Below are 27,407 nucleotides of genomic sequence, written 5' to 3' on the forward strand. Positions count from 1 at the left end.
TGTTTCCATGCTGTGTGTGTAAATTAAACTAAACGATATCCTGCTCACAAAGTCATTGTGTGAGGCTTTTACTAGAGATGTCGTGATTTCTTTGTGTAATGAGATGTTGATGAACTGAATTTGTTTTCTGTGTCGTTTTAACAGAAAGGAGGTGCGTTGAGAAAGGGACCCCTCGCCAAAGCCTTGCAGAGCGTTAAACAGGCTTTGCCCTACATCATGCACGAGCTGAACTGGGACTCTCTGCACAGAACTAACCTACAACAGTGTTACTGTTACTGTGGGGGCCCTGGAGAGTAAGATTTGCAGAGTATCTTTCTATTAACTTGCATGTTTCAGTAAATCCACCTCCGCAGATGTTTCTCACCCGTTCTTTCTTACTCTTCCCTTATTGGTTATTGAGGGAGGTCTCTGCTGACATGATGTGACATAGGTGGCTTTACCAGCCATCGTTTCATTGCCTTTAAGGTTTATTATTCCTGTTCAAGGTTTATTCAGTACTCGGCACGTGGGAAATTGCAACAGTATCTACGCCCCGCCCACTAATTTGCAAAACTCAGACTGTTCCCCTGATGATTACAGAGTCATACAGCATGGAAACAGGTCCTTCAGTCCAACTGATGCATGCTGACCAAGATGCCCCATCTACTCGAGTCCCACCAGCCCATGTTTGGCCCATTTCCCTCTAAACTTTTCCAATCTGTCTCAATGCCTTTTGAATGTTACGGTACCTGCTCAACTACCTCCTCTGGCAGCTCATTCCTTATACTCACCACCCTCTGTGTGAAAGGGTTTCCTCTCAGGTTTTCCACTCTCGCCTTAAACCTATGTCCTCTGTTTCTTGATTCCCCTACACTGGGTAAAAGACTGTGCGCTCCCCCTAGCTCTCTCCCTCATACGCCTGTATACAATCACCCCTCACACCCCCTGCGTTCCAACGTCCTAGTCTGCCCAACCTCTCCTTATAGTTCAGGCCTTCGTGCAGGCTAAATGCTTGTAAATCATCCCTGCACTCACACCAGCTTAATAACATCCTTCATAGCAGGATGACCAAAACTGAACTCAATAATCCAAATGTGGCCTCACAAGCGTCTCGTACAACTGTAACATAATGTCCCAACTCCTATACTCAGTGTGGAAGATTGACACAAAGTGCCGGAGTAACTCAGCGGGTCAGGCAGCATCTCTGGAGAAAAAGGATGGGTGACATTTTGGGTTGGAACCCTTCAGACGGGAAGGAGACCTCATCACCCAATGTTGACCCCCTTCTCCCGTCTCCACCAGCACCCAACTTTTTTCTCAGAGATGCTGCCTGACCTACTGAGTTACTCCAGCACTTTGTGTCTATCTTCAGTGTAAACCAGCATCTGCAGTGCCTTTCAACACATTCTATACTCAGTACCCTGACTGATGAAGGATAATGTACCAAAAGCCTCCTTGAAAACCCTACCTGCATGATTAGGTGGGAAGAATGTCAAAGGTGCTCTCATTGAGTTGTAGGCTGCTGCTCTACAGTGGCAACAAACTAGACTGGTGAGATGCAGTCAGTGTAGACCCGCAGTGTTATCCCTGCACTGTCTCCCATCCTCTCACTTGAATGGCGACTCAGCCAAACACAATAATGTGTTTTAGAAGGAACTGCAGATGCTGGAAAATCGAAAGTAGACAAAAATGCTGGAGAAACTCAGCGGGTGAGGCAACATCTATGGAGCGAAGGAAATAGGCAACGTTTTGGGCCGAAACCCTTCTTCTGCCAAAGATGGCAGGTTTCCGCTGGTGACTGTGGCTTAGATTTAGTTTTAGAGACACAGCACAGAAACAGGCCCTTCAGCCCACCGAGTCCATGCCGACCAGCGATCCCCGCACATTAACACTATCCCACACACACTAAGGACAATTTTTACATTTATACCAAGCCAATTAACCTACAAACCTGTACATCGTTGGAGTGTGGGAGGAAAGCAAAGATCTCGGAGAAAACCCACGTGGAGAATGTACGAACTCCGTACAGACAGCACCCATAGTCAGGATCGAACCAGGGTCTCTGGTGCTGTGAGGCAGCAACTCTACTGCTGCGTCACCGTGCCGCCCTAGAGAGGGAGATGTTCCAAGTTGGAGGCACATTCCCGCCTGTGATGCAGGGACCTGCTGGAGGAGGGAGCATAGTTGGTTCACCTTTGATGTTTGTCATGGCAGATGATAACATCTAAATCCCATCCAGTCACAAGTCGTAAAGCAACACAGCTAGATAGGGTGGGAGAGAAGACTCTCGGTACATTGGCCTTCACCAGTCAGACAATAGACAATAGTGCAGGAGGAGGCCATTCGGCCCTTCGAGCCAGCACTGCCATTCAACGTGATCATGGCTGATCATCCCCAATCAGTACCCCGTTCCTGCCTTCTTCCCATATCCCCTGACTGCTATTTTTTAAGATGCCTATCTAGCTCTCTCTTGAAAGCATCCAGAGAACCGGCCTCCACCGCCCTCTGAGGCAAAGGAGTCCACAGACTCACCACTCTCCGTGAGAAAAAAGTGTTTTCTCTTCTCCGTTCTAAATGGCTTACTCCTTATTCTTAAACTGTGGCCCCTGGTTCTGGACTCCCCCAACATCGGGAACATGTTTCCTGCCTCTAGTGTGTCCAAGCCCTTAACAATCTATTGAGGGTATTGAGTAGAGAAGATGGGATGTTACGTTACAGATTTCCAAGATTTTGGTGAGGCCACATTTGGAATATTGTGTCCAGTTTTCACCGCCCTGCTATAAGAAGGATGTTGTTAAGCTGGAAAGAGTCCAGGGCAGACTTACGAGGATGTTGCCAGGACATGTGAGCCTGAGCTATGGGGAGAAGTTGAGCAGGCTAGGAGTTTATTCCTTGGAGCACAGGAGGTTGAGTGGTGATCTTATAAAGATGATGAGGGGAATAGACAGGAGTAATGCACTGCCTTCCACCCAAGGTGGGGGATTCAAGAACCAGAGAACATATGTTTAAAGTGAGAGGCCAATTGAGGACAAAAGGACATTGAGGGAACTTTTTCACTCCGAGGGTGGTGGGTATATGGTACGAGCTGCCAGAGGAGGTAGTTGAAGCAGGTACTGTAACACCTTTGACACTTGGATAAGTACATGAATAGGAAAGGTTGTGAAGGATATGAGGGGTTGAGAATGATGTGGAAAAACATGACTTGCTTAGATGGGGCATCATGGTCGGCATGGGCAAGTTGGGCCATTACATTTAAAATACATTTATTAATTTTGCATAATTGATCAATTAATTAATTATTCTGCCAGTACTAATCTGGATTCAAGTGCAATGGATAACTAGTTTGAACCAGACAGTTGGCAATGCCCATGCAAATAAAGAGCAGAGGTTGAACAAGTTAGGGTTTATTCTTTGGAGCGCAGAAGGTTAAGGGGGGACTTGATAGAGGTCTTTAAAATGATGAGAGGGATAGACAGAGTTGACGTGGATAAGCTTTTCCCACTGAGAGTAGGGAAGATTCAAACAAGGGGACATGACTTGAGAATTAAAGGGACAGAAGTTTAGGGGTAACATGAGGGGGAACTTATTTACTCAGAGAGTGGTGGCTGTGTGGAATGAGCTTCCAGTGAAGGTGGTGGAGGCAGGTTCGTTTTTATCATTTAAAAATAAATTGGATAGTTATATGGACGGGAAAGGTCTGAACGCAGGTATATGGGACTAGGGGAGAATACGTGTTCGGCACGGACTAGAAGGGTCGAGATGGCCTCTTTCTGTGCTGTAATTGTTATATGGTTTATATGGTATAACAGGAGGATCTCGGCATCTCTGGAGGGAATGGGCGATGTTTTAGATCAGAACCCTTCTGACCGAAGAAAACTTCTCCCTTCAAATTTCTCCCTCAGACTTTAAGGTCTTAAGTGATAGGAGTAGAATTAGGCCATTCGGCCATTCAATCATGGCTGAACTTTCTCTCCCTCCCAACCCCATAACCTCTGATACCCGTACCATTCAAGAATCTATCTATCTCTGCCTTAAAAATATCCACTTACTTGGCCTCATAAAAGCCTTCTGTGGCAATGAATCCCACAGATTCACCACCCTCCGACTCCTGAAAACTGCATTGTAATTAGATTTTCAACGCACAGAATTACCGAGCTACATTTCTGCACAATTAATCTTTTAAATCACGAGCTTTTACTGTTTTGCCCGCAGGAGATATACTGTTGGGGTTGTTGATCGCAGATCACACTTATATAAGACGTTGGTGAGGCCACATTTAGAGGTAGGGCTCTGGGAAGTGTTGTAGAGCAGAGAGATCTAGGAGTGCAGGTACATAGTTACTTGAAGGTGGTACCACAGGTAGATGGGGTGGTCAAGAAGGCTTTTGGTACATTGGCCTTCATCAGTACTCTTTGAATATGGAAGTTGGGAGGTCTTCTTGCAGTTGTATATGACATTGGTGAGACCGCATTTAGAGTATTGTGTTCAGTTCTGGGCACCATGTTATAGGAAAGATGTTGTCTAGCGGTGCAGGGAAGATTAAAGAGGACGTTGCCAGGAATCGAGGGCCTGAGCCAAAGGGAGAGGTTGAGCAGGTGACGACTCTATTCCTTGTAGCGCAGGAAGTTGATCTTGTAGAGGTGTATAAAATCATGGGAGGAATAGATAGGGTAAACGCACAAAGTCTCTTGCCCAGAGTAGGGGAATCGAGAACCAGAGGACATAGGTTTAAGGCGAGGGGAGAAAGATTTAAGAAGAACCTGAGGGGTAACTTTTTCGTACAAACGGTGGTGAGTGTATGGAGCGAGCTGCTGGAGGAGGTCAGTGAGGCAGGTACAATCACGTTTAAGACACATTTGGACAGGTACGTGGATAGGACAGGTGCAGAGAGGTATATGGGCCAAATACAGGCAGGTGGGACATGTTTGTCGGTGTGGCCAAAGGGCCTGTTTCCACCCTGTATGACTCTATGACACTCTCACACCTCGTGTCAGGCAGGGCAGGTTGGAATCTGCTGCTGTGAGAGATAGCAAACGTGATGGTGCCTCCCAGAGCTGACAGTAATCTCTCTTCTCTTTAAACACAGGTGGTATCTGAAGATGCTGCAGTGCTGCCGATGTAGGCAGTGGTTTCATGAAGCCTGCACTCAATGCCTGAATGAAGCCATGCTGTTTGGAGACAGGTCTGGTCACACGCAGCACGTTCGTGGTGTAAAGACACACACACACACTCCTCTCACACACACGCACACTCACTCACACTCCTCTCACTGACATGCACACTCACTCACATGCACACTCATTCATCCACTTAACTCACTCACATGCACACTCATTCATCCACTTAACTGACTCACATGCACACTCACTCATTCTCACACACACACACTCTCACTCACACTCTCACACACTCACTCTCACACTCTCAAACTCTCACGCTCACTCTCACACAATCTCACTCACACACACACTCTCACACACACTTACACACTCTCACTCTGACACATACACAGGCTCGTGAGTGTGGGGTGGAAAAAGTGCTCTGCCTCCACTAACTGCTCGATGGGCTGTAACCATCGACCAGTGGTGCAGCTCACAGCTCCTGTGCCCAGGGTTCAGTGCTGACCTCGGCTGCTGTCTGTGTGGAGTTTCCATGTTTCTCCTCCTGACTGCCTGCTGCTCCGGTGCTCTCCCACATGCCAAAACCATGCACGTTAAATCAGTAAATTGGCTACTGTGAATTGGCCCAAGTATGTAGGTTAGTGGTAAAATATGGGTAGTAATGTTGGAGGAATTGGATCCAGGGGAAGATTAGTTGAAGGATGGGATTACTCCAAGACAGCGTAGAATAGTGAAACATATAGAGTAGTGAAAGGCCTGGATATAGTGGATGTGGAGAGGATGTTTCCACTAGTGGGAGAGACACTAAGACCAGAGGTCATAGCCTTGGAATAAAAGGAGATGAGGAAGAAGTTCTTTAGTCAGAGGGTGGTGAATCTGTGCAATTCAATTCATTGCCACAGGCGGCTGTGGAGGCCAAGTCAATGGATATTTTTAAGTTGGAGATGGCCAGATTCTTGATTATTACGGGTGTCGGGGGTTATGGGGAGAAATCAGGAGAATGAGGTTGAGAGGGAACGATAGATCAGCCATGATTGAATGGCGGTGTAGATCTGATAGGCCTAATGGCCTAGTTCTGCTCCTATAACTAATGAACTTGTATATTTCTACCAGGTCTCCCCTCAGCTACCAACGTTCCCGAGAAAATAATCCAAGTCTGGCCAACCTCGCCCTGTAGCTGAAACCTCTAATCCAGGCAACATCCTGGTAAACCTCCTCTGCACCCTCTCTGAAGCTTGCACATCTTCCTGTAATGGGACGACCAGAACTACATTGCACTCAACTGAATGGGATTCAATCTTCCTATAATTCCCTTAATTCTGCTCATCCCTCCCAGCTCGCTGGCCGATCTGTGCAAGGCCTTCACATGCCACTATCATTCTCCAATATTTCCTTCAGCCAGAATTTCCCATAAATAAGATATTCATTCGGAACATGTGTAGAACATTCATTCAGAACAGGACCTGACATTTTCTGTTCTGCTTTTGTTTCAGATTCTATTTGTTTGTTTGTTCAGTATGCAATAAAGGGCCGGAATATATCAAACGCCTGCCCCTCAGATGGTAAGATATGCAAAAATGTATAAAAACATAGCTTCATGAGTTTGCATTTGTAAATTTACAGCTATTATATCATCAGAATCACACTTTATTCGCCAAGTATGTTTTGTAACATACGAGGAATTTCATTGGCCAGGTCAGTCATACAATTAAAAGCAACAGATCACTCAAAAAAACACATTTTGACATAAACATCCACCACAGTGACTCCTCCACATTCCTCACTGTGATGGAAGGCGAAATAAAGTTCAAGTCCTTCCCTGAGTTCTTCCTCGGTCGTGGGCCTCGAGCCCCCGTTGACGGGACGATCTTGACTCCCGTAGCCGGCGGCGTTCGGGCCCTCCACGTCGAGGCGATCAAACTCCCGCATCGGGAGGATGTCAACTCCCCCGCGCCGGGCGATGGAACCTCACGTCGGGGCTGGTGAACCTTCCGTGACTTTGAAGCTCCCGACTCGGCCTCACCCGAGACTGCGAGCCCTTGATGGTGATTCCACGGTGGGAGCGATCCCAGGCAAGGGATCAGCTCCGATATTAAGTCTGAGTCCCGCTGTGGGGCTCACGACAGTACGAGGAGGCTTCCAGCTCCATCGATGGTAGGCCGCAGAGCCCTGAGAATGTGAACCGAAAATTGATCACATCTCCAGGAAGGTAAGAGCTTGAAAAAAAGTTTTCCTCGATCCCCTCCCCCACATAAAACAAACCGAAGACCATTAAAACAAACTTTTAACAAACTAAAAAATAACAAAAAGAAAGAAACTACGAACAGACTGCCGGCAGGGCAGCCATCTCCCCGGCGCCCCCTGGTGGTTTTCCATCATGTTATGCTTTTTACTCTTGGTCTGGACACAGTGCTCAAAAACCAGTCAATATATGAACAAGCCAGTACACAGTGTGTGATTGGAAGTGAAACCAAAGCAAGTTTACCTCTCCTTCATTGCAGACATTGGACGTTATCTGTGGAACTGATGTGCTGCAATGCTGAGAACTATATTCTGCACCGATTGGTTACAGTTACAGCTACTGGTGGTCTGGCACCTCCTTTAATCTGGACAAAATAACGAGAGCATATTTGAAATACCCCCCCCCCCCCCCCCCCCAGCAGAAGTACCCACCCACCCCCCAAAAATATAAGGTGTGGCGCCTAAGCCGGATGAGGCGGCCGATCTCAACCTCATCGGCGAGTCGAATTTGCCCGAGATGTCCCATCTATACCAGTCATACCTGCCTGCGTTTGCCCCTTATCCCTCTAAACCGTCCTATCCATGTACCTGTCTCGGGCCGATATGTCACCTATTCCTTTTCTCTAGAGATGCTTTCTGACCCGCTGGGTTGCTCCAGCGCTTTGTGTCTATCTTCAGTTTAAACCAGCATCTGCACTTCCTTCCTACTCTACCTGCTTACATGTTTCTTAGACATTGCAATCGTACCAGCAGGAGAAAAAGGATGAGTGACCAGAAACCCCGTTCGATCCTGACCTCGGGTGCTGTCTTAAAACCAAACTTACTTTGTTTCATTTTAGTTTAGAAATGTCACTCAACCTTCTTCTCCAGAGATGCTGCCTGACGTGCTGAGTTACTCCAGCACTTTGTGTCTATCTTTGGTATAAACTGCATCTGCAGTTCTTTATTTCTGCGTCAGTGTTGCAGGATTGAGAGAAGCTTGTTGAACCTTTAATGAATAACTTGTCCATTTGCTTCCAGGGTAGATGTTGTGCACCTCGTCTTGTACAATTTAGGAGTCCGTGGTAAAAAGAAATACTTTGACTTTGAAGAGGAAATTTTTATATTTATTAATCAAAACTGGTTGAGTCTCCAACTTGGAAAGGTAGGTGCTTTACTGTGGAGTTGTTTAGTGAATTCTCTCCCATTCTCAATGCAATGCAACTAGAATTATATATCAGAGCCCTTGTTTAATATTGAAAACAGGATGTGTGAAGCAATATTTAGGCCAGAGGTTGAGGTGAAGCTAGTTTGAAAGCTGTTCACTTCCCCCGTGCCTGATTCCCTCATTTAAAACCAACTTACTTTGTTTAGCTTTAGTTTAGAGACACAGCATGGAAACAGGCCCTTCGACCCATCGAGTCCATGCCGACCATAGACCACCCGTTCACACTAGCTCCATGTGATCCTACTTTTTCATCCATTCTCTGCACACTAGGGGAAATTAGCCTCCAAATCTGCACATCTTTGGGATGTGGGAGGAGGCTGGTACACTCGGAAGAAACCCACGAGGTCACAGGTAGAACGTGCAAACTCCACACAGATAGCAGCTGAGGCCAGGATTGAACCTGGGTCTCTGGAGAAGCGAGATGGATGTGCACTACGAAAGGGCAGTTGCTTTTTGTGTAGCCATCAGCTTTCATCGGACGTCAGTCTGTGGTATGTGCTGTCCAATCTCTACAAAGGGCACCACTTTGAATGACTGGGTTAACGCAGTCGCACTCTGCTCGAGACGACACAGTAGCAGTCTGGAAAAGCAAATCTACTTGCCGTCTTAAGGGGCTAATTCAAGAGCTCTCCCGAGTTTAAAAAAAAAATCAAACTTGTGGTAAGCACGTAGAATGTACGTAGAGGGTACGTCGGAGCTCGGGGCGTCTCTTAGCGGCTCGTAACGCTAACGGCAAGTACTCGGGAAACGCGGTAAGCTCGTGAAGACTCGTGAAGATTTTTCAACGTTGAAAAATGTCCACGTGAGCCCCGAGTACCTACGAGCGGCCATTACCGTAATTCTCCAAGTTCGAATCAGGGGAATGCGGGAGAACTCTTGAATTAGCTCGTATCATCTGTAGGGTATATATGAAAGCTACGAGCAAACCAGATTTTTTTTTTAAACATTGTAGTGGTTACATGGTGTCCATTAAACAACTTTTTATTCTAGATTGTAAATTAATTGAATTTAACCTCCTCACTTGTGATTTTTAAACATGCCATTAGGCATGGGCGGCACAGTGATGCGGTGGGTGGAGCTGCTGCCTCACAGCGCCACGGACCTGGATTCCATCCTGACCTCGGGTGCTGTCCGTGTGGAGTTTGCATGTTCTCCCAGTGACCAGGTGTATTTCCTCCTGGTGCTCCGGTTTCCTCCCACGTCCCATAGACGTGTGGGTTTGTAGGTTAATTGGCCCTCTGTAAATTGCCCCCTAGTGTGTAGGGAGTGGATACATAGAACTAGTGTGAACGGGTAATCGATGATCGACATGGGTTCGATGGGCCGAGGGGCCTGTTTCCCTGCTGTAATATAAACAAGTCTATGCTTTTTGTCTCACACCTTCTGTCTTACTCCTCTCCACCACAATCGCAGTCTGTCTGAATTCATGTTCTCCAGAGCTGCTGAGTTACTCCAGCACTTTGGGTCTTCTTTTGCAAACCAGCATCTGCAGTTCCTTGTTTCTACCTTTAGCATTATGAGCCTGGTATTGGAACCACTGCACATGATAACTATGATTGAGAAGCAAGAGAGAAGTTAGATTTTAACTTCCTTCCCTGCAGACAGAGAGGCATTAGTGGGAGTGTGGAATCTACACCTGCTTCTTCAGTTATACCAGATATCTACTGCAGATAGGTTCAGAACCAGGCTGAGTGCTCTGCATGAAAGGCTTGGATACCGAATAAAGTCGCACAGCAGAGAAAGAGGTCATTTGACTCATCATATCCACGGCAGACTGGAAGGACCCATCCATATTAATCCCATTTATCATAGATTGCGGCCTTCAGAATGTCACATGCTGGAAATCTGAAATGAAAACAAGATGCTTGAAGATAATTCAGATTCAGATTCAGATTCAATTTTAATTGTCATTGTCAGTGTACAGTACAGAGACAACGAAATAGTGTCAACGTTTTGGGACAATGATTGCCTGTAGCCTTCTCCGCTTTGGTAATTCAATGGTTATTGTGGTCATTTTGAATAGACTTTAGAGATACAGTATGGAAACGGGCCCTTGGGCTCACCCAGTCTGGGCCAACTAGCGATCGCCCAGACATTAACGCTGACCTACACACCAGGGACAATTCATAATTTTTTTTTAAACTGAAGCCAATTAACTACAAACCTCTTTGGAGTGTGGGAGGACCTGGTGAGTCACAGGGAGAATGTACAACCTCCGTACAGACTGCACCGTATACAGGATCAAACCCGGGTCTCATGCACGCAGCGATGATCTCAAATGTAAAAGGAATGTCCTTTGACAATTTCTGGCCCCGTGGACCTTTTGCCGGGGTTTTCATAGCAGAAATTCCCAGCTATAATCAGATTTAAAGCCAACTGCCGAGACAAACTTTCCCATTTGGTTTCAAGTTCGCAAACTCCACATGTTGGGAGGGAGCAGAGTATTCACTTCCTTAACCGAGTGGGGAAAATAGGAAGACAATAAATAGTTGAAGAAGGAACTGCAGATGCTGAAAAATCGAAGGTAGACAAAAATGCTGGAGAAACTCAGCGGTAGAGGCAGCATCTATGGAGCGAAGGAAATAGGCAAAGTTTCGGAAAAGTTTCAAAGTTTAGGAAACTCGAAACGTTGCCTATTTCCTTCGCCCCATAGATGCTGCCTCACCCGCTGAGTTTCTCCAGCATTTTTGTCTAAGAGAATAAATAGGAAAGGCTTAGTGGGATATGAGTTTAGATTATAGCATATGTGTCGAAGTACAGTGAAAGGCTTTGATTGCGTGCTAACCAGTCAGCAGAAAGACAGTACATGATTACAATCGAGCCATCCACAGTGTATCGATTCACATCCATCCAGCAAGACAATGGATCTTCACTGTGACAACTCCAACAAAAGTTTGAGGGACAGCCTCTGTACATGATCACAGAACATCGAACAGTAAGAGTAGCCCACACTGTGTCTCTATCAGGAGCCGTTTGTTTGACTTTCAGGCTCAAGGGAAAACTGATTACAAGCTTTTGGTGCGTGCTAACCAGTCAGCAGACAGACACTGCATGATTACAATCGAGCCATCCCGATACACAATAAAGACAATAGTGTGAATCACATTTAGTGCAAGATGAAGTTCAGTAAAGTACGATCAAAGATGGTCCAGGGGTCTCCAATAAGGTAGATAGTAGCTTAGGACTGCTCTCTAGTTGGTGATAGGATGTTTCAGTAGGATATGAGCCAAATGCAGGCAACTGGAACTAGCTTAGATGGGTCATCTTGGTTGGTATGGATGTCGGGCCTGTGTCTTTGCTGTATGACTCTGTGACTCTATAATACCAGAGCTATAATTGATAATGTTACAAAGTGCAGCTCACGTGGTTAGTGGTTAAAGTACCGGGTGTGTTTCAGAGTACCAGCTCAACCTTTTTTCTGACTGAAGGCAGACATTGTTACTGAGATGTTTAGTGTCCTGGAATGAATAATTGTTCTTATTTCTCTCCAGCTGACAGAAACCGCCATGCTGGAACGAAAGCAGCATCTCCTGAATGCGTTAAACAGCTATAAAAGCCGGTGAGATCTGGTCTCGTGTTTTAAAGTGGGAAAAAGCACATCTGCGTTTCATGATATTGGTTTTGTGAGAACATTCTGCTGGAAAGAGTCCAGGTGCAGCAACTATTAGATGCTGGCGTTTTGTCTTCACGCTGTACCTGGGAACAATTTCTCACTCCACAGTAGATTGAAGCTGGATAAAGTCTGAAGAAGGGTCTCGACCCGAAACGTCGCCCATTCCTTCTCTCCATAGATGCTGCCTCACCCGCTGAGTTACTCCAGCATTTTGTGTCTACCATATTGAAGCTGGAGCAGTTCCGACACATGAACAGGCCCTTCAGCCCACAATGTCAAGACTAGCTCTTATCTCTCTCCACAAAATCCATGCCACCATTGCACACGAAACGTTGCCAATAAACTTGAATTTGGGTGTTTCTTGAAGGGCTTGAATTCAACGTCAAAAACCCATGAGAAACTGAGCTCTAAGTATGTAGCATAGGTCAGTTTAGTTTAGAGATGCAGTGTGGAAACGGGTCCTTAGGATCACCGAGTCTACATCGACCAGCATTCACCCCGTACACTAACACTACCCTGCACACTGGGGACAATTTACAATTTTCACCAAAGCCAATTAATTAACTTACAAACTTGCACATCTTGGGAGGAAACCGGAGCACCCGGAGAAAACCCACACGGTCACGGGGAGAACATACAAACGCCGTGCAGACAGCACCGTGGTCAGGATGGAACCCGGGTCTCTGGTGCTGTAAGGCAGCAGCTCTACCCGCTGCACCACTGTTCCGCTTGCTCAAGGAGCACCTCTCCCTTTAGGATCTGCTTTTTACAGCGACATTCCCTAGTGTGTGTAGGGTAGTGTTGGTGTGCAGGGGTCGCTGGTCGGCACAGGCCCAGTGAGCCGAGGGGTCTGTTTCGGCGCTGTCTCTCTAAACTAAACTAAACCTCCTCTCGTGGCACTTTTGTCTGAAGCTACTGTGATGTAGATGTCGGTTTATACCCAAGATAGACACAAAGTGCTGGAGTAACCCCGCGTGTCACGCAGCATCTCTGGAGAAAAGGAATAGGTGAAAGTTCTCATTACGGGCTCCACCCTTCCTGAGGTCACCTGTTGCCAGCCCCGTGGTTCTGACCTCCCTCCCACCCCTATCTTTCAATCTGAAGAAGGATTAAAAGTGTCACCCATTCCTCCTCTCCTGGGATGCTGCCTGAGCCGCTGAGTTACTCCAGCACTTTGTGGCCATCTGCAGTATAAACCAGCAACTGCAGTTCCTTTCTACACATTCTATACTCAGTACCTGACTGATGAAGAGCAATGTACAGAAAGCCTCCTTGAAACCCCTATCTACATGATTATGTGAGCAGAATGTCATGCGTGATGTACGTGGGCAAGTTTCCCCCGCGTCAGGGATGGTTTATAATGGGCTTTTGTAAGGTGCAAAGGCTCAAGGCTTTTGCTTTCAAAGACTGATTTAATTAGTGCTGTAAACTTGAACCCAATGATAGGGGACCAGATAATGCTGATAAAGGGGTGTTCAACGTCCTTATCTGTCGTGTTGCAGATTTATCTGTGGTAAAGAAATTAAGAAGAAGAAATGTATTTTCCGTCTCCGCACACGAGTGCCGCCAGTTCCTCCTAATGTGATTCTGCCCGATAACATCGGCCAGTTGACCGATCACGCCTCCACCGAGATCAAGAGACGAGGGAAAAACGTGTTGGTGTTTGCAGCTAAATATGGGTGAGTACTGTGTACATTTATACTGCACGGCCTGCAAATCCAGGGAACACGTCTGACCAGTGAAAACTGCAGCTGCATTGATGGTGAAACCATTAATCTGCTGCTGTTGTTGCAGCAAGAACTGGTTCAGCTTGAGGTGGAAATCTTGACGTTACATCCAGCTGCCTCACAGCCTTGGGAGGTGTAACAGGTGTAATGTTGAGGCTCTATAAGGCTCAAGTAAGGATGCGTTAGGAATATTGTGAGCAATTTTGGGCACCATATCTGAGGAGGGATGTGCTGGCTCTGGAGAGGGTCCAGAGGAGGTTTACAAGAATGATCCCAGGAATGAGTACGTTAACATATGATGAGCGTTTGTCGGCACTGGGCCTGTACTCGCTGGAGTTTAAAAGAATGAGGGGGGACCTCATTGAAACATACAGAATAGTGAGAGGCCTGGATAGAGTGGATGTGGAGAGGATGTTTCCACTGGTGGGAGAGTCTAGGACTAGAGATAGCCTCAGAATTAAAGGACGTTCTTTTAGGAAGATGAGAAATGTCTTTAGTCAGAGTGTGGTGAATACGTGGAATTCTTTGCCACAGAAGGCTGTGGAGGTCGTCAGTGGATATTTTTAAGGCAGATAGATAGATTCTTGATCAGTACAGGTGTCAGAGGTTATGAGGAGAAGGCAGGAGAATGGGCTTCGGAGGGAGAGATAGATCAGCCATGATTGAATGGTGGAGTAGACTTGATGGGCCGAATGGCCTAATTCTACTCCTATCACATGACATAACATCTGACGAGATCCAGAGAGTTTCTCACACACAAGAATGAGGAGGACTCGTTGAAAATTACCAAATAGTGAAAGGCCTGGATGAAGTGGATGTGGTGAGGATGTTTCCACTAGTGGGATTGTCTAGGACCAGAGGCCTCTAAATAAAAGGATGTATCTTCAGAAGGGAGATAAGGAGGAATTTCTTTAGTCAGAGGGTGGTGAATCTGTGGAACTCATTGCCTCAGTCATCGGGTATTTTTAAGGTGCAGATTGACAGATTCCTGATTAATAAGGGTGTTGGGGGTTATGGGGATTAGACAGCAGAATGGGGTTGAGAGGGAAAGATAGATCAGCCATGATTGAATGGCGTCGTAGACTTGATGGGCATGACATTAACTTGTTTTCTGCTTTTACCTGCCTGTCACTTCTCTCAAGCAATGAGCACCTTGAAGAAGCTGTGTTCCAATTTCCAACGGGATGTGAGTTTGTCTCTTTCACCTTGCTTGCCCTAAATGTTTTCTGATTCCCTTCGAGCTGAGTCAGCTCGGGCGTTGACCAAATCTCACTCCCTGATTAAATGGCGCTTCTTGTCTCCAGTTTCCAGTTCTGACGGGGAGCTGTTGTCCTGAAACATAGTCTCCGTTCCTCCGTCCACACACGCTGACTGCCCTGCTGTGTGTTTGGTGCATGTTGCGTGTGCACATGCCTATGCTCTATTTGTTGTTCCACAGGCCGCTGCCAGATGTCCCCCAGCCTCGCCGGCCACAGCTGCCACTGAAATGGGGCCGGAGGAACAGGAAGTCGAGCTGGTTTCTGCAGGATGCTGTGCCAAAGGTCAGTCACCCACCTGGGGTCACGGAACTGACCCTGCACTGACAACCGATGCCTTGATGTTACTCTGTTGTCACATGTACCTGGGTACAGTGAAACGCACAAAACCTGGTCAAATCCTGCAGCGGACCTAAGTGAGGCAGTACACTTGTGTTGCCACGTTTCTGCCGCAGTCTACATTATAAATGTTCACGGAACAGTCCCATCCTCTGCCTGTAGATGGCAGTAGCCCCCCCCCCCCTGCTGGGTCCCCCTTCATTCTCAGCGGCCCCCCACCAAATCCCCCCATTGTTGTCAAGGGTCCACCTTGTTCTCGATGGTCCCCATAGCTTGCGGGTTCCTCCTCGTTCTTGATGGTCCACCTCCCTCTGGGGCCTCCACTCCCTGTGGTCCCGTCAACAGCGGTGGTTCAGGGCTGATTTTGGAGGCCACAGTAGGTGTGCCGGCACCACCGGCCTAGTCCACCGTCGTTGGAGAGCCTGTCCTGCTTCCTGGGACAATCCTGAAGATGGGGCCTGACCCAAGAATGTCACCTGTCCTAGTTCTCTAGAGATGCTGCCTGACCCACTGAGTTACTCCAGCAATGTGTGTGTGTGTGTGTGTATAAGGTAAGGCCAGCCTGACACTGGTCTCCTCCTGAATCACGGACTCCAGAGGTGACAGGAACTGGTGACAATCTGTAATCTCCTTCGACAATCGCCCAGACGCTGTGATTACCCAGAATTATTCCATGGACAATGGGCGGCACGGTGGCGCAGCGGTAGAGTTGCTGCCTCACAGCGTCAGAGACCCAGGTTCAATCCTGACCACGGGTGCTGTCAGTACGGAGTTTGTAGAATCTCCCCGTGACCATGTGGGGTTTCTCCGGGTGTTCTGGTTTCCTCCTGCATTCCAAAAAGTACAGGTTTGTAGGTTAATTGGCCTTGATAAAATTATCAATTGTCTCTAATGTACGGGGCGATCAGTGATTGGCGTGGGCTGAAGGGCCTGTTTTTGCGATGTATCCCAAAAGTCTAAACTCTAAAGTAAAGACTTTAGTCCCATTGCAAGATTTAGTTCAATTGAGAGATACAGCATAGAAACAGGCTCTTGGGGCCACCAAGTCCATGCCGACCATCTCACTAGTTCTATATTATCCCATTTTCTCATCCACTCCCACACACTTGGGGACAATTTTACAGAGGGCCACACGTCCTTGGAGTGTGGGGGGGAAACTGGAGCACTGGGGAAACCCAGGCGGTCACAGGGAACACGCGCAAACTCCACACAGAGAGCACCCCGAGATCAGGATCGAACCGCTGAGGCAGAAGCTTTACCATCTGCACCACTGTGCTTGTGTGATGTTGGTAACAAAATGTGATCGTCACTGTGCATTGAAGGAAGCTGAGATTTCACATTGGTGACGCATTTTAATTCTAAAGTGTTATGATGTTCATTTGCAATAACACATTAATTGTTGTTTATGTTTGGTTTGTCCCATCGCAGAGCGATTTCTCAACAGCTGAGAGCACGAGCTACCACTTGGCCAACATATTTGACTTTACAGTGGACGACATGCAGAGTTTGAAAAGGTGAGTAAGTTCCCACCCTCAGCAGGTCCAGGCATCTCCTGCTGCTGACTGCTCTGTCTTTAGACTGTGGAGATACAGTGTGGGAACAGGCCCTTTGGCCCAATAAGTCCATGCTGACCAGCGATCACCCCATACACTAGCACCATCCTACACACTAGGGACAATTTACAGAAGCCAATTAACCTACAAAGCTTATAGTCTTTGGAGTGTTGGAGGAAACTGGAGCACCCAGAGTAACCCCACGGGGTCACGGGGAGAACGTACAAACTCCGTACAGACAGCACCCGTAGTGGGGATTGAACCTGGGTCCCTGGTGACACAGGGCTTCACTTCCCTGTAGAGCAGAGCAGAGGAACCGATCCAGAGAACCAAGTTCAAATCTCAGCAGGGCAGGAGTGGAATTTAAACTCCCTTAGTAATTTGAAATAAGGACGTCTTAATTTTCAAGCTCAGGTTTATTGTCCTAGGCACAAGTACATTGAAACATCCTGCCTGCAGCATCATCACAGGCACATACACTCGGACAACACGCACACAGTGATGTGGGCCGAACACAAGCAAACGGTACTGGCTCAGATGGGGTATCTTGGTCAACATTGACGAGTTGGGCCGAAGGGCCTGTGTCCGTGCTGTCTGACTCCATAGCTCCTTTCAATGACTTCCAAACACACACACAAACACATTATTTATAAATTTCACATCAAATTCCAAAAGAAGATACAGATATTAGGGAAAGGCACGTATAAGAGAACCAAGATGCTGGTTTATACAAAGCTAGACACAAAGCAGGGAGTAACTCAGGGGACAGGCAGTATTTAAAAAAGGACGATTTTCAGAAGAAGGGTTCCGACTCGAAACGTTACCCATGCTTTTTCTCCTGAAGTGTTGCCTGACCCGCTGAGTTATTCCAGCACTTTGTGTCTATCTTCATTGGAAATGCATGATTAGATAAAAAGTCCCAGGTAGTGCAAGCGGTGAACTGTTGATGAGGGTTAGGGTTATGCAGGTCGGCTCAACAACCTCTGTAAAAAAGTATCTGTTCCAGATCCTGGTGGTGTGGGACTTCAGGCTCGTGTACCTCCTGCCCGAGGGTGGGTGTGAGAAGAGGGCACGGCCCTGATGGTGGGGAACATTGATGATAGATGCTGCCACCTTCAGGCAGCACCTGGTGTAGATGCTTTTGATGGTGGGGAGGGCTGTCTGTACCTGTGATGGACCGGGCTGAGTCCACCACTCTCTGTAGCCTCTAGCGTACCTGTATGTTAGAGAGTTGCCGAGCAAGGTCCTGACGTGACCAGTCGGGGTCGTGAGGACCAGCACGAAGAAAACCTCACCATGCAGGAAAACATTGTCGAGTTTAGTTTAGAGATGCAGAAGGCCCTTCGGCCCACCAGGTCTGTGCCGACCAGCGATCCCTGTACATTGATTTCTATCCTACAGGGAGAACGTACAAACTCGAGAATGTACAAACAGCACCCATAGTCAGGATCGAACCTGGGTCTCTGCTGCTGTGAGGCAGCAACTCTACCGTGCCGCCCATTTCTGCCACGGTTGGCAGTGTGGGCCTCGCGTGTGGTTGAGGCCAGGCCCACCCTCGATGCCACCCGTTGACCAGGCCGCTCGGTGCAACTGGGGGGGAGGGGAGCAGACATTGGCATTGCCAGTGCTGCGATACTTGCAGTGGCACTGGGCCCTGACAGCCACTGTCACCGCTGCTGGCCACGACGCCCACTGGCCACCTCCCCACCCTGGAAACGTCAGCTCCTTCCTTTCAAAGCTTCATATGTGATAGGGGCAGAATCCCAGAGGTCGTAAAATGTCCTGGCAACATTCCAGACCAGGAGGCCAGCGATCAAATCCAAAAGGTGTAGTTATTATGGTCGGACATCACTTACATCCCTTGAAACAAAGAGCATCGTAAGTTCATAAGATTTAGGAGCAGAATTAGGACATTCGGCCCATCAAGAATACTTCACCATTTAATCATGGCTGATCTATCTCTCCCCCCCCAACCCCATTCTCCTGCCTTTTCCACATATCCGTTGACACCCGTACTAATCAAGAATCTATCTATCTCTGCTTTAAAAATATCCATTGACGGCCTCCATAGCCTTGTGTGGCAATGAGTTCCGCAGATCCACCGCGCTCTGACTAAAGACTACTTTCCGTCCCAGTTTCAGCGATCGCTCGGAGGAAAGCTTCAACATGGACCTGGATTCGACAGATGCAGCAAGCACATCTGGATCTGCCTCAACAAGCTCCTCTGGTGACTCCCGGTGAGTTCCTGCTAACTGAGTCATAGAGTGATACAACGTGGAAACAGGCTCTTCAACACAACTTGCCCACACTGACCAACATGTCCCAGCTACACTAGTCCCACCTGCCTGCGTTTGCCCCATATCCCTCTAAACCTGTCATATCCATGTACTTGTCTAACTGTTTCTAACTGTTGCAATAGTAACTATGTCAACTACCTCCCCTGGCAGCTTGTCCCATGCATCCACAACCCTCTGTGTGAAAAAGTTACCTTTCACACATATTTAATCTTTCCCCCCTCACCTTAAACCTATATCCTCTGGCTCTTGATTCCCCTACTTTGGGCAAGAGACATTTGCCCGATCTATTCCTCTCCTGATTTTATACACCTCTATAAGATCACCCCTCATCCTCCTGCGCTCCAAAGAATAGTCCCTGCCTGCTCTACGAACCATGCACCTGGATCCCTCTGCTCTACAACACTCCCCAGAGCCTACCATTCATCGTGTAGGTTCTGCCCATGTTAGTACTCTCAAAATGCAGCAGCATTCCTCAGTCCACATGCCCAACCGATCAAGATCCTGCTGCAATTTCTGACACCCATCTTCACTGTCTACAAACATTTGTGCCATCTGCAATTGGCCGACCATGCCACACGTACGTTCTCGTCCAACTCATCGATGTAGATGACAAACAGCAATGGGGCCCAGCACCGAACCCTGAACCCACACCACTGTAGTCGCAGGTCTCCAGTCCGAGAAGCAACCTTCCACCATCACTCTCTGCTTCCTTCCATGAAGCCAATTTTCCCTCCACACTTGTCCACATCCACATTGCCAACGCTGGCTGTTTGTGTCCCAGGTTGTTGAACCCCACAGGAAGTGGGCACTGCTGGTTCTCACTGCAGATAGACACAAAATGCTGGAGTTACTCAGCGGGACAGGCAGCGCCTCTGGAGAGAAGGAACAGGGTGATATTTCAGGTCGAAAACCTTCTTCCCGAAACGTCACCTATTCCTTTTCCCTTTGAGATGCTGCCTGACCCGCTGAGTTACTCCAGCATTTTATGTCTATCTTCAGTGTAGACCAGCATCTGCAGTTCCTTCCGACACGCTGGTTGCCACTGTGTTGGGCAGTTATCGTGAAGCCTGGGAACTGTCTGGGTGTTCCTGCAGTGCATCAGTTTATGACTCCGCTGATGGTCTGTGTTCCCGCCCCACAGAAGGATGGCGGGAAGCCAAAAGAGAAAGGCGCCCATGGAATACTCGCTGAACGGCAACGACAGCCGTAAGGAAGCCGTCTACACGCGCACGGCCAACGGATTGGGTCGGGCGGAGCAAGCAATGGAGAATAACTACCACAGCGTGCACACCTTTGACAGCATGAGCGATGACGAGACCTCCATCTCCAACCTCAAGTCGTCCATCAGCAGCTACCTTGGCGCGGCGGGCAGGCTGGCGTGCAGAGAGAGGTTCCACGTCCTGGCCCGCAGGGAGACGCTGGATGGCAGCGTCCAGTACCTCGTTCAGTGGGAAGGCACCACACCGTACTGAGCCGCAGCTGGGACCCCCCCCCCCCAGCCCGCTCGGCAACCCCAGGGTTCAGCCCCAGGGCCTGAAACCATCGCACGTGCCTGGTGCAAGGTGAAAAAAACAGCCACCTTCTGTGGAGCCTCGTGGAGACCAGAGAGAGACTGTTAATTGAAGACTTGAGATCGTAGGCATTCGCTGTGCCAACGCATTTAAGACAACGTTGGTATCGCATCCGCTTTCTGCTGCTAGTAGTCGCTAGTGTTAGTTAATACTCGACCGAGGAGCATTTACAGTGCAATCCTGAGATGTATTTGTAATGAATGAATACTGGACTGGCTTTACCCGCCCACGAGTGCAGTGGAGGGGGGAGTGTATGTGGAGAGCGGGCAGCATCTGCCCCCACACTGACCCCACGATTCACCACCCTCTGCTCACTCCGCCTGGTCCTGCCTCATCGAGACCCGTCAATGGCTCCAGAGTTGATTTGCAAGCCCTATTCAAAGATGGTCCTGTGCTTCAGGGAAGGAAAACGGGAAGTTTTATTTGACCAAGTGACTGAGGATGAGAGGAGAAAGTTGTGAATGTAAATGGAATGTGATTCGTTTTTGTTCTTGTTGCAGGTTTAAGGAGTGAAGGCGGAGAGAGCGGTGATTGGAAATGGATGTTGTGTACTGAGAATGTTTCATTGTAGAGTGGGAACAGGCCTGACTAAGTTGATCTTGGAGGCTCCAGTGTATCTGCTGCATATTTAATCTATTTCCACCCACAGCTCTGCTTTAGATTTAGAATCACACCAGCTGTCATGTAGCCACTTGTGAATGATCAAAGTGCACCTGACTTTGGAGAGACCGCTCTCAGCTGCTTGAATCTGCTACTAGCCGGCTTTATGGAAAGATTCAGACTGTGGCTAAAGTCAGTGGCCTTGTCCGTTGATCTGTGTTGTCCCGGCTGCTGCTCCTCAACGCCTCTCGCAAGGGGCTCCAGGGTGCCCTGTGCTGTGGGTGAAGCCAGGCTATGTACACAATGCTTTGACACAATGTGAATGGACATGATTTTTATACAGTGCTGCTCTCGCTGTGTGGATCTGACCAGGCAGATTTCACACCTCGCAATTTACACCCTTTGAGAACCGGCTGGGCCCACCTGCGCCGACGGCCGCTGTTACACCGCTGTGCCCGTGGCTTTCCGCGGCATTGGCGCCGTGTGCTGGTCACACCGTGGTCGCCTGGTCTTTCCTCTCACCTGCCTGTTTGCTGCTTGAAAGATTTCATGCTGCTCCCATTCTTTCTGGGGAAGCTCTGTCAGATTTGCACTATCCTGCCCCCTCACCTTTCACCGGGTGATTTGCACCTTTTGCTTCTCGTTCACCCCAGGGGAAGAGAAGAGCATGGGATTCTGGAAAGAATCCTTTCATTGAAACGTGAGCACCCCAATCTAAATGAAGTTAGACGTGTAGAAACAAGGAACAACAGATGCTGGTTAATACACAAAGGACACTAGGTGTTGGAGTATGTCAGCGGACCAGCCAGGATCTCTGGCGTTCATGGATAGGTGATGTTTCATGGACAGGACATCAGAAGGCCTGGATAGAGTGGATGTGGAGAGGATGTGTCCACTAGTGGGAGAGTCTAGGACCAGAGGCCATAGCCTCAGAATTAAAGGATGTTTCTTTAGAAAGGGGGTGAGGAGGGATTTTTTTAGTCAGATGGTGGTGAATCAGTGGAATTCTTTGCCACACGTCAATGGATATTTTTCAGGCAGAGATAGGTAGATTTTTGATTCTCTAGAATTTAGGAGATCGAGAGGGGATCTTATAGAAACCTACAAAATTTTTAAGGGGTTGGACAGGCTAGATGCAGGAAGATTGTTCCCGATGTTGGGGAAGTCCAGAACAAGGGGTCACAGCTTAAGGATAAGGGGGAAATCCTTTAAAAACCGAGATGAGAAGAACTTTTTTCACACAGAGTGGTGAATCTCTGGAACTCTCTGCCACAGAGGTGAGTTCAGGCCAGTTCATTGGCTATATTTAAGAGGTAGTTAGATGTGGCCCTTGTGGCTAAGGGGATCAGGGGGTATGGAGAGAAGGCAGGTACGGGATACTGAGTTGGATGATAAGCCATGATCATATTGAATGGCGGTGCAGGCTCGAAGGGCCGAATGGCCTACTCCTGCACCTAGTTTCTATGTTTCTATCACTTGTCCAGAGATGCTGCCTGCCCCGCTGAGCTACTCCAGCACTTTGTGTCCTTTTAAATAAAGCATGATTCTGGCCAGAGTCTTCTGCACGCTCCCAAGGGGAGGATTGGTGGAGAGTCAACCTCTGGAGAAAACGGATGGGTGACGTTTCGAGTCAAGACCCCTTCAGACTTCTCCAGAGATACAGCCTAAACCTGCTGAGTTACTCCAGCACTTTGTGTTTAACTTCGGTACAAACCAGCATCTGCAGTTCCTTGATACACAGGAGAGCCAACCTCCCTTCCTTGAGTGACTGAGTGCTGCCAGGCACTTGTCCTGGGTGCGGCATCACAGGTCCCTGTGCCAGTGTTGGTGCCAGGGCAGAGGCTGCCAGTCCTGGAGCAGCCATCTCCTCTGGCCGCTGCTGTTGTGTTGCTCGCTGACCTGACTTGAAGCACCAACTGTGATCCCACTGGGTGTGTGAGACTGACGGAGAGCAGAGACTAAATCAGCCTCTCACGAGTTTGGCACTAAAGGACCTGAAACCTCACTGGTTCACTTTAGCAGGAAAGCTGCAGAAAGGCCGTTTGTTCTCAAAGGGTTAAGCTTTAATATATTTGTATGTGCCAACCTGGTGTCACCAATGAGATGCGAAGGGACATCAGGTGCTTTAGTTCCTATTGATAATCAAAATGTATGATTTATATTGACACAGTTAAATGTTTTTAGTGCAAAAGTGAAGGTAGTTCTACAAATTCTTCTAAATGCCGCATAGCCCTTTCAATGATAACAGCAGATTGCTCTCGATGTACCAAAGCTATTGTTTTTTTTCCTGAGAGATGTGTAATTCTCTGATGTATCCCTTGCGCATGGACCTTGTTTCCAAAAATACTGGAGACTTTAGCCGATAAGATCATAGAGAGTCATAGAGTGATACAGCGTGGAAACAGGCCCTTCAGCCCAACCTGCCCACACCGACCAACATGTCCCATCTACACTAGTCCCGCCTGCCTGCGTTTGGCCCATATCCCTTCAAACCTGTCCTATACATGTACCTATCTAATTGTTTTATAAACGTTACAATAGTCCCTGCCTCAACTACCTCCTCTGGCAGTTTGTTCCATTCACCCACCACCCTTTGTATGAAAACGTTATCCCTCAGGTTCCTATTGAATCTTTCCCCCCTCACCGTCAACCTATATCATCTGTTTCTTGATTCCCCTTCTCTGGTCTACCCCATCTATTCCTCTCGTGATTATATATATTTTTTATATCATATCAGATCCATCATATCTTGACGATGCCCTATTTTAAATATTTAATGGAGAAAGATCACCTTTCTTGGTGAACCAAAAAGTGGCTCAATATTGCGTGGCATTTCCACATGTGCCGTACATGATCATTGTGAATGTTGGATCCATCAGGCCCACTTGGTCAAGGACTTTTGTCTTTCGATTACACCCCCCCCCCCCCCTCAACTCATCTGCTCCTGAACTCCTAATCAGTGTTTCAGTCATCTCCACAACATACCCTTTAAAGCTCCCCACAACCATCTCAGTCATTGATTTGAGCAATGCCTTGATTTTGTATTGATTGATTGAAAGATACACCATGGACACAGGACCACTGAGTCCACACTGACCATCGATCGCCCCTTCACACTAGTTCTATGTTATCCCATTTTCTCATCCACTCCCTACACACCTCGGGCAATTTACAGGGGCCAATTAATCTACAAACCCGCCTGTTTAGGATGTGGGGGGGAAACCTGAGCACCCGGAGGAAACTCACGTGGTGCCATGCAAACTCCACACAGACAGCATCTGAGGTGTCTCAGAACCCGGGTCTCTGGCGCTGTGAGGTAGTGGCTTAACTCGCTGTGCTACTGATTTCAATATGTTCACCCTGTGTTTTTCATGGTTGGCCACCGCTCCCTGCAATCTCCCACACCCCCTCTGAGGTACAGCCTTTCCTCCAATCCTTGCCTCTTGACTGTTAACTGGGCAGCACAGTGGTAGAGTTGCTGCCTTGCAGCGGCAGAGACGTGGGTTCGATCCTGGCTACAGGTGCTTGTCTGTACGGAGGTACGTTCTCCCTGTGACCTACCTGCGTTTTATCCGAGGACTTCACTCCATAAACATATTGGCTTGTAGGTTAATTGTTTTGGTGTAAGTGTAAAAATTGTCACCGTGTAGGATATGGGGATCGCTAGACAATGTGGACTGAGTGGGCCCAAGGGCCTGTTTCTGCACTGTAACACTAAACTAAACTAACCTGCTGTACCATTGGTAGTTGTGCCAAATCATTGGAAGTCCCTCCCTAACTTGCCTCATCCCTGGCTCCTCCGACCCACTGCTCCATAAAGCCCAACCCTTCGGCCAAACCTTCAACCTTCTCCCCATTTTTCTCCCCCACGAGGTTTGCTTCGGACCAAACCTGCAAGGGGTGTAGGCAGGAACTGCAGATGCTGGTTCACACCAAAGATAGACACAAAATGCTGGAGTAACTCAGTGGGTCAGGCAACATCTCCGGAGAAAAGGAATAGGTGACGTTTCGAGTCAAGAGACGGGGAGCCTGAGAGACGGGGAGAGGGAAACTAGATGCATGAATAGGTACATAGAACAAGGATATGCAAAAGGACAGCACAAAACCAGCAATGATGGTGAAGGAAAGGTGCAGAGAGAGTTACTGTTTCAGTTCTCTGCAGAGAGGGTTTTACTGGGGTGCCAGTTCCTGCCATGGAAACGAAGGGAGAGAAATTAGTCTTGGGCTTTTGTGGAATAAACCAGGAGACCATTTTTGGACAGCACTGTCCAATTTGCTTCTGTTCAAGTTTGGTTGCAGTGTAATGCTGTCAACTAATTCACCAGTGTAGTCAATCTGCTTGTGTGTAGAGTTAAACCTGACTGGACCATGGCTGTGTAGGAAGGAACTGCAGATGCTGGTTTAAACTGAAGATAGGCTCAAAAAGCTGGAGTAACGCAGCGGGACAGACAGGCCCAGTCTGACCCTGCCCCGTGTCCTGTGTGCTGTCTGTGTGGAGTTTTAAGCTCCCCCTTTTATTCCCCTAAAACTCTGGTGAGCACAGGCCGTCGTACTCAGACTTCGGAATATTATGGGGTGGTGCAGCAGGTAGAGCTGCTGCCTCACGGCGCCAGAGATGGGGTTTGATCCCGACCTCGGGTGCTGCCCGTTTCCTCCGGTTGCTCAGGTTTCTCTCCCACATCCCAAAGACGTGCGGGTTTGCAGGTTAATTGGTCTTCTGTAAATTGCCCCCTAGTGTGTAGGGAGTGGATGAGAGAGTGGCATAACTTTGTAGGTTAATTGGCCTCGGTGTGACACCAACCATTGCTGGAAGCATGGTATACCAACTAGTTCCCATGGTCACTGCTCAGGATAGAGTGTAGACTTTAGTCTATTGCCCCGTGTACCGAGGTACAGTGTAAGGCTTTATGTTGCATGCTATCCGATCAGCGGAAAGACAATACATGATTACCATCAAGCCATCCACAGTGTACAGATAGATGATGAAGGGAATTACGTGAATAATGTTTAGTGCAAGATAAAGCCAGTAAAGTCCGATCAAAGATCGCCCCATCTCCTGTGGGTGGGTGGTGGCCTCCTGTTAATCCACTCAGTCTGCCGCCCCACAACCGTTTAACATCTTGCCTCCACACAAGGCCCTTCAGCCACTGTCTTTCCCCCACCTCTCCTCTTCCCATCCATCCCACCGGCTCGCCATCCTGAAGACTCCATGGGGTCCAAGTCGCATCTCCTCAGATCCTCTGGCCACCTCCAGCAGGGTCTATGCCAAGCTCTGGGGCTGAATGGTCCTGTCTCGCGCCCGCTCCTTCACATGAGAGACACACTGAGCCCGGCCACCAGTACAGGGACGTTCCCAACAGGAACAAACAGTCACGGTGGTGCAACGATACAGTTGTTGCCTTACAGCGAATGCAGCGCCAGAGACCCGGGTTCGATCCTGACTACTGGTGCTGTCTGTATGGAGTTTGTACGTTCTCCGCGTGACCTTTTTTCCGTTTTTTCCGAGATCTTCGGTTTCCTCTGACACTCCAAAGACGTACAGGTTTGTAGGTTAATTGGCTTGGTGTAAATGTAAAAATTGTCCCTAGTGGGTGTAGGAATGTTAATGTGCGGGGATCGCTGGTCGGCGCGGACCCGGAGGGCTGAAGGGCCTGTTTCCGTGCTGTAAACTAAACTAAACTGAAAGGAACCAGTGCCTGAGCCACACTGCAGGCGAGAACTAATTCCATTCTCAAAGTGTTTACTCCACACTGAAGGTTGTATGAAGTTTACCATTGAACAGTCCCAGGAGGGGGTAAATATTCACCGTCATAGGTTCTAGGAGCTGAATTAAGTCATTTAGCCCATCAAGTCTACTCTGCCATTCGATCATGGCTGATCTATATTTCCCCCTCAACCCCATTC

At 48.1% G+C, this 27,407-nt stretch overlaps 1 protein-coding gene across 1 annotated transcript in view; it reads left to right on the forward strand.

Annotated features, from left to right (window-relative positions):
* phf19 (PHD finger protein 19) overlaps positions 1-25,525 on the forward strand; it is a 60,337-nt gene extending 34,812 nt beyond the window's left edge. The window contains exons 6-15 of the mRNA XM_055659771.1: positions 145-293; positions 5,066-5,161; positions 6,593-6,661; positions 8,361-8,484; positions 12,039-12,106; positions 13,663-13,819; positions 15,348-15,428; positions 16,911-16,996; positions 19,177-19,272; positions 20,474-25,525. Coding sequence (XP_055515746.1) covers positions 145-293; positions 5,066-5,161; positions 6,593-6,661; positions 8,361-8,484; positions 12,039-12,106; positions 13,663-13,819; positions 15,348-15,428; positions 16,911-16,996; positions 19,177-19,272; positions 20,474-20,804 — 1,257 coding nt within the window. The 3' untranslated portion in view covers positions 20,805-25,525. The remainder of the gene's footprint in view (positions 1-144; positions 294-5,065; positions 5,162-6,592; positions 6,662-8,360; positions 8,485-12,038; positions 12,107-13,662; positions 13,820-15,347; positions 15,429-16,910; positions 16,997-19,176; positions 19,273-20,473) is intronic.
* Positions 25,526-27,407: the final 1,882 nt, after the last annotated feature.

The sequence above is a fragment of the Leucoraja erinacea genome, chromosome 31 (genome assembly GCF_028641065.1).
Source record: "Leucoraja erinacea ecotype New England chromosome 31, Leri_hhj_1, whole genome shotgun sequence".
Lineage (NCBI taxonomy): Eukaryota > Metazoa > Chordata > Chondrichthyes > Rajiformes > Rajidae > Leucoraja > Leucoraja erinaceus.